The sequence below is a fragment of the Ochlerotatus camptorhynchus genome, unplaced genomic scaffold (genome assembly GCF_037179485.1).
Source record: "Ochlerotatus camptorhynchus isolate MF236.1 unplaced genomic scaffold, CSIRO-AGI_Acam_v1.1 ptg000222l, whole genome shotgun sequence".
Classification (NCBI taxonomy): domain Eukaryota; kingdom Metazoa; phylum Arthropoda; class Insecta; order Diptera; family Culicidae; genus Ochlerotatus; species Ochlerotatus camptorhynchus.
Genome location: NW_027040712.1, coordinates 3,953,597 through 3,965,781, shown reverse-complemented (window position 1 = coordinate 3,965,781; position 12,185 = coordinate 3,953,597). Strand labels below are relative to the sequence as shown.

The following is a 12,185-nucleotide window of genomic DNA, read 5'->3' as shown; positions in this document are numbered from 1 at the left end:
CAACATAAGGTAGGAATCTTCCTCGGTAGGGTAGAGCGCTACTTCGTCGTAATCGCCCATTTCCGTTCTATCGATCAGAAACGATCAATAATATCAATGATTTCACCGTGCACAAATCAATAATAGGTTTGTTCCGACGCGTTAGTTCATTACTACAACATAAATCCTATTAGAGCGCATTGTATGAATATTTACGCTTATTGTTTTCAAAACAAAAGAAGCGCTCCTAGCTAATCTCCTTTTATACGTTTATCCGTAGTACAAAGAAAATCTAATGGCGTTTCAATGCGTTAAGACGGAATTGAAACTCGTAGAACGAATTTAGAATCAAGAAGCAGTATTAGATTTTAAACAATATCTCAACCATTTGTGACTCTTTATCAAATCCAACCGTACGTATGGAAAGGTGAATCAATTTAGGTGTTATCTGTTAGAGAAATTTTCAATTTTTTGTTCAAACCCGTTAAAAAAAGGAGGTAAAGCGCGGGTTGTGCTTAGTAGGACGGAAATTAGATCAAAACCCCAATTTCTTTAAAATTACAGGGTTTGTCCTCAGGTTCTTTAAATTGATCTATAATTTATTATAACCCTTACAATTCTTCCAAGTCTCAAAGTGTTGACTATTATGGCTCCAGGACCCATAATTATGATTTTTTTTTTTAAATTTGTGATCTTAGAAATTTTTAAAAAATTCTCGAATTAGTTATTTTTTTTCTAGATCTAGGATCACGAAGATTGTTATTAGTCACAAATTCTCAAGACTCAAAAATGTCAAGACTCTACACAATTTTCTCTAAATCTTATTTTTATTAACTTCATTTTTCTAAAATATTTGTTTTATTCAATCTCTCATTCTTTATGACCCATTCAACCAGATAGTATTTGGCCTAGTCACCCTAATCCGTAACTCTGTTACACAATAAATTATTGGATTTTGAAAACATATTGACTAAATTAATTTACTCATAGAGTTGAATTATACATTCAGCTTTAAAAAAATTCTTCATGTAGTTTTGCTTTTTTCCACAAATAGCTTCCAAAAATTGCCAGTTAGTCACGTTTTAAAAAATGTTTTCAATTTCGTTTTTTGTTGAATATTAAAAACCGGGAAATTTTTAAGACATGATCCGGGAAATCCGGGAATTTCAAAATGAAAATTCACTGGCCACTTAGAGATGGGCGATCCGCTCCCGAGCTGTTCTAAAGATCCGATTCACTAAAGTGAGCTGATGACCCGCGGTTCATTTTTTAGGAACCGCAGCTCATCAGCTCGCTGATGTCACAAGTCTAAACCATTCAATCCGTCACTTCTAGCGGAGCTTTTCAAAAAAGGAATCATTACTACACTTACGCATTGAACAGTCACTGCGTAAACCAACTGATCGATGGCATCAACGGTAAACGCAAACTTCCAAGTGGCTGTATGGGAGAGAGAGACATATGTACTTGTGTTACACGATGTTTAATTTCTACTGGTATTGCGCATTTCACACCAAAATGGACTAATAAGCGCGTTTTCACTTATTAAAAAGTGTGATAAAACTGCAAGTTTACGTCTAATCGTCTTGGTGTCTTCGGTGCACTTATTCCTTACAATGCAAGCAATAAGTGCTCCGAAGACATCAAAACGATTTGACGGAAACGTGCACTTTTATCACACTTTTTGCATTTTTGGGACAGTCCAGTTTCAGATGCAATCAGCAATATTTTTCAATGCATTTACTTACCCGGCTCTTAATGCTGATGTTATTCCTCCACCATATGTCCTCGCAACTCTCCTCCCATCATTCTCATGAGGCGCGGAAGATCCGCACAAACGCAAATACCGTGAAGCTTTCTAATTCCAATCTAATAACTTCTAATAATCGAAACAATGTTCATTTAGTTTTGCATATGTTTACATAGTTTTAATGGTTTTTCTCGACAAATCGGCTTGATATTAAACCTCACAACTCAGCTCCGGATCCGAATCATCGACCGGAATGAATCACTGGGAGCTGTTTAGGATGACAGCTCTCGGATCCGTCCAGCTAATCGAATCTGTATTTCTCTTGATTCTTCACGATTCAGCTCCTGATTCGGATCTGAGCTGATGATCTACACGGTGATAAGGAAGTGATACTCATAATAAGAGCCGTGATTGCCGTACAAATCAAATGGGAATCACTTCACCGTGACGACAAGTGACAAGTTTTCACCGTGAAGTGACATCCGTAATAAGCCCCCTGGAGCTGAAGCCAAGAACAGTGAGAGTAATTCTGCTGGAAAATTAACATCCGCAATCACATCTGTATGTAGACTGGATTGCGTAGCATGTGAAAAAGCGATGTCAATCGTATATATCATCGCATGTGCTATAGGTGTACCCTAATAAAAAATAACCATAAACGAACGATAACCCAAATCATTGAACTATTCCACAAATGGTTTGGATGATACCCAGAACACGTCGTTAAGCAAATTAACCATACAATTTTTATTAGGGTAGCTCTCTCGCATATAATGTTTTTGCTTTTACTGATATGTTGTTGGCACATTTTGCGCGCATTTTGCTTTACGCGGTGGTTGTTGCGTAAGTGGCGTTTTCAATAGAAAATTTGAGCCATGTTGTAAGCTACGGATATATTGGTTTAGACTACTTTTACGATATTATAGCAGCAGTATAGCTCTATTGGTTTAGGTTCACCAAAACAACTTATTTCTTATCCAAATTTGAATTTGTGTCAAAATTTCTATAAGGTCAATGTGAGCTGATGAGTTGATCAAAATAATCGGCTCCCCTTAGTGAGCTGGACGGGTCTGATCCGCTCAGCCAGATGAGCTGTTTTGCCCACCTCTACGGCCACCCTTCAGAAGGCTCCTTTACTGTGTTTGCCGTACACGTTCGGTCGAGTACACAATTCTATATGATAGGTTTGCTTTGCTATTGCTATGGGCTATGGCTATTGCTTGCTTTCGTCTGGACCTGAGTCAAATTTCGATCGACCTACGCGGTTTTGATTCGCCCGAATTCTCGTAACAATCCAGTAATTGAAGTAGAACCTTTCTAAAGCTACTTTTATCAATAGCGGCGCCAGAGGTGTAGTGGTAAGCGTGATTACCTCTCACTCCAGCAGACCTGGGTTCAATCCCAGTCGGCGCCACCGGGATGTTCTGAGGCATAACATACATCTCTGATCAAGCCTTCCTTCGGAAGGGAAGTAAAGCCGCGTTGGTCCCCGGTTCATGAGTTGATGGATCGATAGGTAGGGTCCACGTGTAGGAGCTGCCTCCCTGGCGGTAGCATTGTTGCTCAGCACGGAAAACAAGATCGACGGAAAACAAATCAAGGAAAAAAAATACTTTTATTATTAGATTTTTTTTGTAAGCGCTAAACACCCTAAACCTTAATGCAGTAATGACCCGATTTTGCTGACATAATCGGATCATTACTGTAGTTCCAAATCCACACCTTCGCAGAGCCTAGATGAACTGAACCGAATTGAACTGAACTGAACTGAACAGGACCATTTCGATGTAAGGACTGAATCTGAACACCTTTGCCTATTGAAAATTGCGTACAGGGTAGATTAAAATTAAACATAGCAGGGAAAGCAGGGTTCATCGATCGTGATTAAAATCCACGTCGTTTGAGCCATTCTCGACGAGCAAACCAAACGGAGGAAGTTATTAGAACAGATGCGACATAGAGATCCACAATTGATGGCAGTAGGTTTTTTTTTTCTTTCTCTCATATCATCCATTGGCAGTAGCTTGTTTTCATTATGAGATTTTGTTGTTGTTCGCTTTGTTTGTTGAATTTCCCTACTTATTTTCTATTTTTGTTTTGTTTTCTACAAGGTTATGGGCTAAGCTTACCATATGGATGATGTTCGTAGTTTGGTTATTAGAATTTGTAGTGTTCTTTTTCTGTCCGTTAAGCCACGCCAATTGTAGCAGGGGCAGTCATGGTGCCAGCACATCGTGCTGCTGTTGACTTATACAATGTGTAATGGTAGGAATATCTTTTTTCTTGTTCGAAGATGTAAGTTTCATGTGTGATAGTTTGTTGTCATCTTCATGTTCTGAACATCTTATGGTATCCTGGTTACTCATTGATCATCATCTTATTCCAATTGTAAAAAGCAAACTCTTCGTGTGCCTATACCAGGACCGTTTCTACATTGCCACACATTTCAAAATCTTCGTTTTTTTCTGAAACATGTCTATCTGCACTTCTCACATTCAATATTGTAAAACTATCGTCCGTACAGTTAATTTGTTTCAAAGAAATTTGTCTGTTATTGGCAAAAATAACGACTTTTGAAAACTGGTTTAGTTGTACGGACATGTTTTAACCCAGTGTTGTTTCAATCAGTTTCTATAAAACATCTTTATCTTTTTTAATTATGCCATTATTTTCCTCTGCGTTTACACTTCCGTCATCTTAATACTGATTTCTCACCCACATTAGCTTTATCACAACACTAGTCGTGCGTAAATTTGCAGCTTAGTGACATTAAAATCATCGAACCTTTTCGTTCAAAGCCATCTTGTCCTGGCCAAAGTTTTAATATGTTGCTTTTCTTTTCTTTTTTTCTTTTTTCAACGCATTATCACTCCTACCTGCACTGTTTCTGTATTCTGTTGCGACCGTATTCGAATTCAAATTATTGCTGCTGCCTACGCATATTTCCATTGTGCCCCAACAGTGACGGTAAGGTGCGCGTGTGGCGTGTCTCGTCCACCATCCGGCGATTGAGCGCCGAGAACAGATGACGCCAGAGTACGGAAGCGATGCTGGATCGAATGTACTTCAACTACAGCATGCGAAACATTCATTCAGCGTCGACTTCCGTCTCCGGTGGGGCTGGTCCAACCGGAGGAGAACCTGCTATAGATAAGAGGAGACCGATGTCCACATCGGCAACCGCAACGACGGTGGCACCGTCCTCGTCGTCAACGTACGGTGGGAAAACGTCCAACCTTTCTTCCCACTCGTTCAACTCACCAACCTCGTCCACGTCGATACGTAACAGTAGACTCTACCGAAGTCTAAATCATAACTACCTAGGTATACTAAGCAGGGTTAATAGTAGGAGGTAGTTGAATCTTCCTCCACATTTGAAGATGCCTTCTGCGTAGCAGAAAGCCTCGAATCTCCAAATAAAATAAAAAACAGAAAAATCCGTGCGCCAATTAGATAGACTTATTAGCTGTGTAGGAGACTGAAAAGACATTATATAATGTTCGAATACAGTTTTTTTTAGCAAACAGGGTTTCAATCGACTTCCATCGGGCGTTACAACAATAATATGATTGCAATCAGATAGCTTTAATCGGTCGATTGTCTCCTGCCCACTCTGCTGCGACGTGACGCGTCGGAAGCATCTCTAAAAGGAGACAAAACTTGCCTTCAACCCGACAGTAAAAGAGTCAGATATGAACAAAAGCCTCACGATGTTTAGAAACTCTCTATATAGGAACAAATTGAACAGAATCAAATCTTCCACCAACCAACCAGAAAAGACAGTCCGTTCAGTATTTTACTTTACACTCACGCACTCTATAATTTGTTTTATGCACTAATTTTCCTAACGGCTCCCCTCCCGTCTACAGTCAGTACGAGTAGGATCTTATCTAATTAAACGAATAACAGGCCCAAAATCGATTGGTTGTGATGTAGGTGTAAGAGAGATTGCAAAAGTATATGTATATTGTTTTTTATCACGCATCATTTATTCATAATTTTTGCAATCATTAGTTAGCATTATTTTGTTTTTGTTTTAATCAGTATTTTAATGAGCTTTTTTCTCTCGCTAAAAGCTACTGCCCAATGATGATTATGTACTTACAGTGTTTGTTAAAAAAATAAAGAAAAAACATCCTAATACTTTTCCGAAAGTATTCTACTGAATCTCTGATCGTATTAATTTGATGTTTATATTTCACGTTAGGAAATAAAAATGTGCGGTTTAATTAGTTTTTTTCTTCATTACTACTATTCCTAACCTCTAGGCATATCTTTACAAACAAAAATGAACAAGAGTTTACAATGTAACGACTCCGTTAATGAATGAATCTGATGTTATAACAGGTTTTACGGTATCGAGAAAATAATCATCTGTGAGAATGGGTAATACTATAACGTGTGTTGTAACAGCTAACTTCAATTATAAGCCAGAGTTGGAATGAATAATATAGTTTAGGACATACCTATGCCACAAATATAAGGCTCGCTCAATATAGTTTGGTTGTATGTTGAATTTTAGTCCGAAATATCCCTGAGTCGTAGCTATAGTCAGATCTGCATCGAGGAGCTGACAACGTACTACGTGTTTTTATGATATTTTAGAACCAAACACCTCCACCATCCCCTTCCGTGTACGGTTGTGCTACATTACCCCGAATATCACTTCCTCACACTTCATCATCCCGAATGAGATTCTGCCTCCTTTTGTTTGCCGCTCTTTTTTGCACATTCATGATGATGGTGCTCGGAGAGCTGACATTCGGGGTATTGTAGCACAATCCTTCTATCCACGTGGTATCTGCATCTGGACGGCCCCTAACCTGTAAGGGGCTGTTCATAAACTACGTAGACAGTTTAGGGGGAGGGGGGGGTTGACAATTATCCACGGCCCATACAAATTTAAAAACATTTGTATGGAAAATTGTCTACGCAGGGGGAGGGGGGGGGGTCAAGAATTTCAAAAAAACTGTCTACGTAGTTTATGAACAACCCCTAACCAACGATGCCATATATACAGACTTCTGTACACGAAAAAGTGGTCACCCTTTTTTTAATTTTATCCAAAAAATATCAAATGAAGTATTTCGTGAAGCTACAATTAATGCAATAACTAGTTAATATTAGTTACATATATTAACTAGTTATTGCATTAATTGTAGCTTCATATCTAAAGAGATTAGAAAAAATTGTAATTTAAAAAAAAAGATAGTGTCCACCTTTATCGTGTACACAAGTCTGTAAATCTGGCATCGTTGCCTGTAACCGAGCTACAAAACCAGCCAGCATGTAGGTAATATGTTTCGGTCGTCTTTAATTCTTAAGAGGCAACTAACCATCACTCGATTTTCTTTTGCTTCTTCTTCTTGTAATCCTAAATCATCACTTTCTAAAAGTATTGGTAAAATTCGTTGGTAGCGTGCGTCGCCGTGCCAAAACAGTCAATGAATCGTATATATCAACTGGTATGGTGAGCAAAATCTGCCGTCTCTTTTATTCTTTTACTTATCAATACAACAGCAAATGTGACGTCACACATGCACGTGTATAAGAATGTCGTAGACAAAACATTCACAATGCCAAACTAAGGTGTATGACATTTCGTTTACACCCCTGAGCGGGAAAGCAAATAACATGCTACATGCAATGCTGCCATCTCCCCTGTTTGTGTTTAATTCAATCTTTGTTTACCTTTGTAATTGGAACGTTTAAGTTCCAAAAAAGGACCTTTTATTTTTATTCATTCAGTTTTTGATATTTATTCGCCATTAAAAACATCCACTCATCTAAGTTATTGGGTTAAACTTCGTTTTGGCATGTTTAAAAAAAATTATATTCAATGCTAGAGGTAATACATCTGGCAACGCTCGATTCAATGATTCTTCTACGTTCGCTAGCAAAGAAGTGGAAACGAAGTGATTTTCTTGGTGTTTTGTTTTGTTCACCAAGAGATTTGACTTCCAGTTTTAATAAATTTAGTGTATACGATTACGTGAAATTGTGGAATGCTACGAAGAACACAAGTAAGTAAATGCAGTGATAGTGTTTTACCCAGAAAATATACGATGTAAAATCATGAAATACTTGCTTTAAATTTTCGGATGGCTTGTGTGTGAATGTATGTGTATATTAATGATGATGATTGAAGAAGATTTCAAAAACAAGAAGAATCCCAATTGATTGACTGTGTCTTGAACCTTACTGGGTGAAATAATCGATTCATCCCGTTGGTCCTCGGTCTATGAGTTGAAGGGCCGATATGTAGGGTCCAGGTTTGAGAGCTGCCTCCTTGGCGTCGGTAGTATTGGTACTCATTACGGAAAACAAGATCGACTGAAAACAAATTCAACTTCAATAGAGAGAAATAACTATTGAGTATTTCTGTTGGATAAAATTTATCTGGTCAGATATAAAAAGAAGTCAACTCTAAGGAAGTGAAATGTTTTTCGAATATTTTCTGTTAAATAGCTTTTATCAGACAAACAACATATTATGTTTTAAAGAACAAGTCAACTTTCAGAGAGAGACATCTAGCTTTGTCAGTTGGATTGTTCGACTGAGTTTTTTTATCAGTCAAGTTTTGAACCCACCCAGCATGCTTTTGGCGCTACTGTACCGTATGCGTGATAATGTTTGCACCATCGTACAAATAAGGTTCCCGTTTCACCTGTGCATACAATGCCTTGGTTTTCTTTGCATGCACGTAACCTATAGCTCATACCGTAGTAGGCTGTGTATAAAAGAAAATGATTTACTTATAGCGAATTTGTTTTTGATTAAGTTCCAACCTGGATCGGGTATCAAGATTGGGTCTGCTGGTTGTCTGTCAAACGTTAGTGTGAACGTTTGTTTTTGTAACTTGGCTCGGGTTGAGGTTCGCACTGACAATAAGCTCGGGCTCGCGCAGGTTGAAACTGGTTCCAACCTGGATAATAAACAAATTCGCTATTAGTTTGACAGTTGCACTATGACGAAGTGGCAGCGTATTCGTGATTTGTCCCACGCGCAAATGTCGCAAAAAGACATTTCAATCGCCGTAGGAGTGTCCCGGTGGACCGTCAAAAGGGTCTTAGACCGAGAAAAGAAAGGACAACTATCCGCGAAGATGGCCACAGGTCGCCCGAGGTCAGCTCGGGTTCCGAGGGTTATCGCTGCTATCAAAAGGAAGATTCGGGATCTGGTGAATCCAGTGCATTCAATAAGGAAAATGGCAAAGGAACACGGGATCAGTGACTTTACGGCACGGAAGATCGTAAAGGAAGATTGCGGGGCGAAGTCGAGGGCACGGAAAAAAAAAATCACATGATTACCAACCGCATCCGGGAGCTACGAGTCGAACGATGCAAGAAAATCTTGAACTTCCTTAAGCGAAAAAAAATCCGGTGATCCTGTTCACCGACAAGAGCATGTTTACCGTCGTAAAAGACGTGGCCGACGAGCATAAGAACGTGTATCTGACCAAGCATCCTATTAGCGTTATGGTGTTTGGATTGGTGGCTTCCGATGGCAAAAAAAATGGACCCGGTGTTCATTCCAAAAAGCGACAAGGTCAACACGGAGGTCTACATCGGGACGGTATGTTCTTCCGTGGATCAAAGATCAGTACGGCCCGAAGCCAAATGATGTATTTCAACAAGATGGGGCTTCGTGCCACACCTCGTACCGCACTCAGAAGTGGTTGCAGGAACATCTTCCGTTCTGGGCAGGCCGGTGACAAGGCCTATACTAACAGCTATGTTTGACAGTAGGCAGCATGTCCGGGGCCCAAATCGTTTGTTTTGCTGTCCTGGGCCCGCTGTCACCGTATACAATGTTGCCTACGAGCCTGCCACCGGGCTGGTTCTGGGCGAAGGATATGTGGCCGCCATCCAGCCCCGATCTTAATCCGCTGGATTACTCAATATGGCGCGTCATGAAGGCCAATGGCTGTTCTAAATGCCTCCCGAGTACAGCAAGCCTCAGACAAACATTGACCCGTACCTGGAGAGAAATGGATCCAGACTACATTATTAGAACCTGCCGTGCATTCCGAAAGTGTGTGGAGGCCGTAATTGCAGCAAGTGGAAACTCGATCGATGATTAACATAGTCTAAGACTCTGAGAAACATCCCCCCTTTGAAAAAATAAAAAAACATAGAAAACGAAATTTTGAGATTTATTTTAATTTTGACATTGCTTAGGCTCTGAACCATTTGGTGGATTATTTTAACTTTTGGTTAAAATTTGACAGAGGGAAAGTTATTGATTAACCCTGCTATCCGAGCGTGGATATTTCTGACAGACAAGAAGTTAAATGTTGACAACCGTGGCTGAGTTCTTCTCGAAAACCGGTCGATCGACAGCACAGGGATTTTTGAACATCAAGAATAACTTTCGAAATGTCACTTTTAACCACGAGTTAAATTTAACTCGGCAAATGGTTCACAGCTATAACATGTTATAACTCTGTAGTCTGAACGTACTATAAGCGATCATTTCAGCATCTGGTGGTTAATTGGAGACCCCTCAAAAGAGTTAAGAGTTAACAGTGAAGTGAACCAACAACAGTGAAGCAAACCAACAACATCATCGGATAGGGGAAACTATCACCTTTCCGAAAGTCGTATTGGTTTGCGTGGGCGTACTTTGGTTCGCGTGTAAAGGGTCTTAGAAAGTTTGTTTGCAAATGCTTTTGTGCCGTTATCAAATGTTATGCCTGAATTGATTCATCTGAGATGCTCGAAAACTTGATCAATAGTTGAAAAATTTAATTCTGTGTCATTTTTGCAAGAATTTTGCTAGTGTTCAGGAATATTTTTGTTGAGAAAAATGCAAAATTCCAATAGTTCCTTAGCGCCTTAGTGGTTATGATCATCCGGGATTGCTTGTGTGTGAATAATTTAGGTGCAAATCAGTTCAGATGTGTGGAAAATCGTAAAATAAGACAATTACTGATGGAAATTGGCAAGATGTTCAATGAAGAATGCTTTATATCCCGTTCACATTACAGTCTATATCACGTAATATAGGCTGTCTTGCAATGAGCATTCATACAAAGGATTTCCAGTGAAAACTAGATGTATGAGTGCTCATTGCAAGACAGCGTATATCACGTGATATACGCTGTAATGTGAACGGGGTGTAATACCCCGTTCACATTACAGCCTATATCACGTAATATACACAGCAAAAAAAAATGTAATATCGATCAACGTAATTCAAGCTGACGTATGAAATAATGATGTAATAGCAGAAAAGCAGATACAATATTACATCAATGGATGTAATTTTGTTCACAAAATCGATGTACATCGTACAATGTGATATTACACAACCGATGGATTGACCTGGTTGCAGCAGTTTCGATGTAATATTCAACAACTTTTTTTGCTGTGTATATGCCTTGCAATTAGCACTCATACATTGGATTTCCAGTGAAAACTAGATGTATGAGAGCTCATTGCAAGACAGCGAATATCACGTGATATACGCTGTAATGTGAACGGGGTATAAATTGTAAACTATCGACGAGTACTAATATATCAAGATCAAATTTTCATTATGCCGTAAGTAAAATTCGCACCAATCCGAGAAAAATAAAGTTTTGTTTTGATGACCGAAAAGTTATTCCTATTTCCAAGTAAACACATATAATCGCATAGTGATAGCAATGTTTAACATATTTAGCAGGGTTTTAATCATACAAATGCAAATCGTTAGCTTTCATGCTAAAAAATACTGTTTTTTGAGTCAAAAGTTATTATACGTCGTTTGGTGGCCCCTATTGTTACTTAAGTCAAAGTGTATTTACCAGGATATTCGGGAGAATTATCAATTACGTCTCCTTACGTGCAGCCCATTCATCATTTTAGGACCACCGAAATCATCTTATAATCATCTATAGCAACAAACAGTTCGATTTATTCACTTTAATAATGAGAAAGCGAAACGACGAACGTACACTTTTCACGGGTTTCTCAGCGCTGTTACTTTAGTCAAACGGCTTCTCCATAAAAATCGGATGCCTTAAGTAACATCGAAAACTATTTTGATCGGAAGGTGATTACGTCAAAAAGCAATTTGACTGGTAAATAAATTTAAAAATGGGATTTGATCCTATATTCGGACAGTGTTTCGTGAAAACCCATTAATGGGTAAAAAAATACCCATTTTCAAACCATGTATGCAGCTGTCAAAAAATGGGGGAATTTTGAAATCATAAAATGGGTGAAAAAATACCCATTTAAAGAATCAGTTCACGGTTGAATAATGGCTATATTTTTTACCCATTAATGGGTGAAAAAACACTTCGAAATTTTATCGTCTCATTTCCGTCATTGGGAATGCAATCACGATGCAAACAGTTACTGTCCGCAGCAACGATCTCCGGAAAATATTAGAATCCAAAACGTTGGAGAGGCTTACGGATAAGTCAATACAATGGATAATTTGTATTATAATGTTTCGTGAAAAATTT

The 12,185-nt window shown here is 38.8% G+C and overlaps 1 protein-coding gene across 1 annotated transcript in view; it reads left to right on the top strand.

Annotated features, from left to right (window-relative positions):
• Klp31E (kinesin-like protein 31E) overlaps nt 1–6,227 on the top strand; it is a 124,035-nt gene extending 117,808 nt beyond the window's left edge. The window contains exon 15 of the mRNA XM_065225185.1: nt 4,692–6,227. Coding sequence (XP_065081257.1) covers nt 4,692–4,758 — 67 coding nt within the window. The 3' untranslated portion in view covers nt 4,759–6,227. The remainder of the gene's footprint in view (nt 1–4,691) is intronic.
• The last annotated feature ends 5,958 nt before the right edge of the window (nt 6,228–12,185 follow it).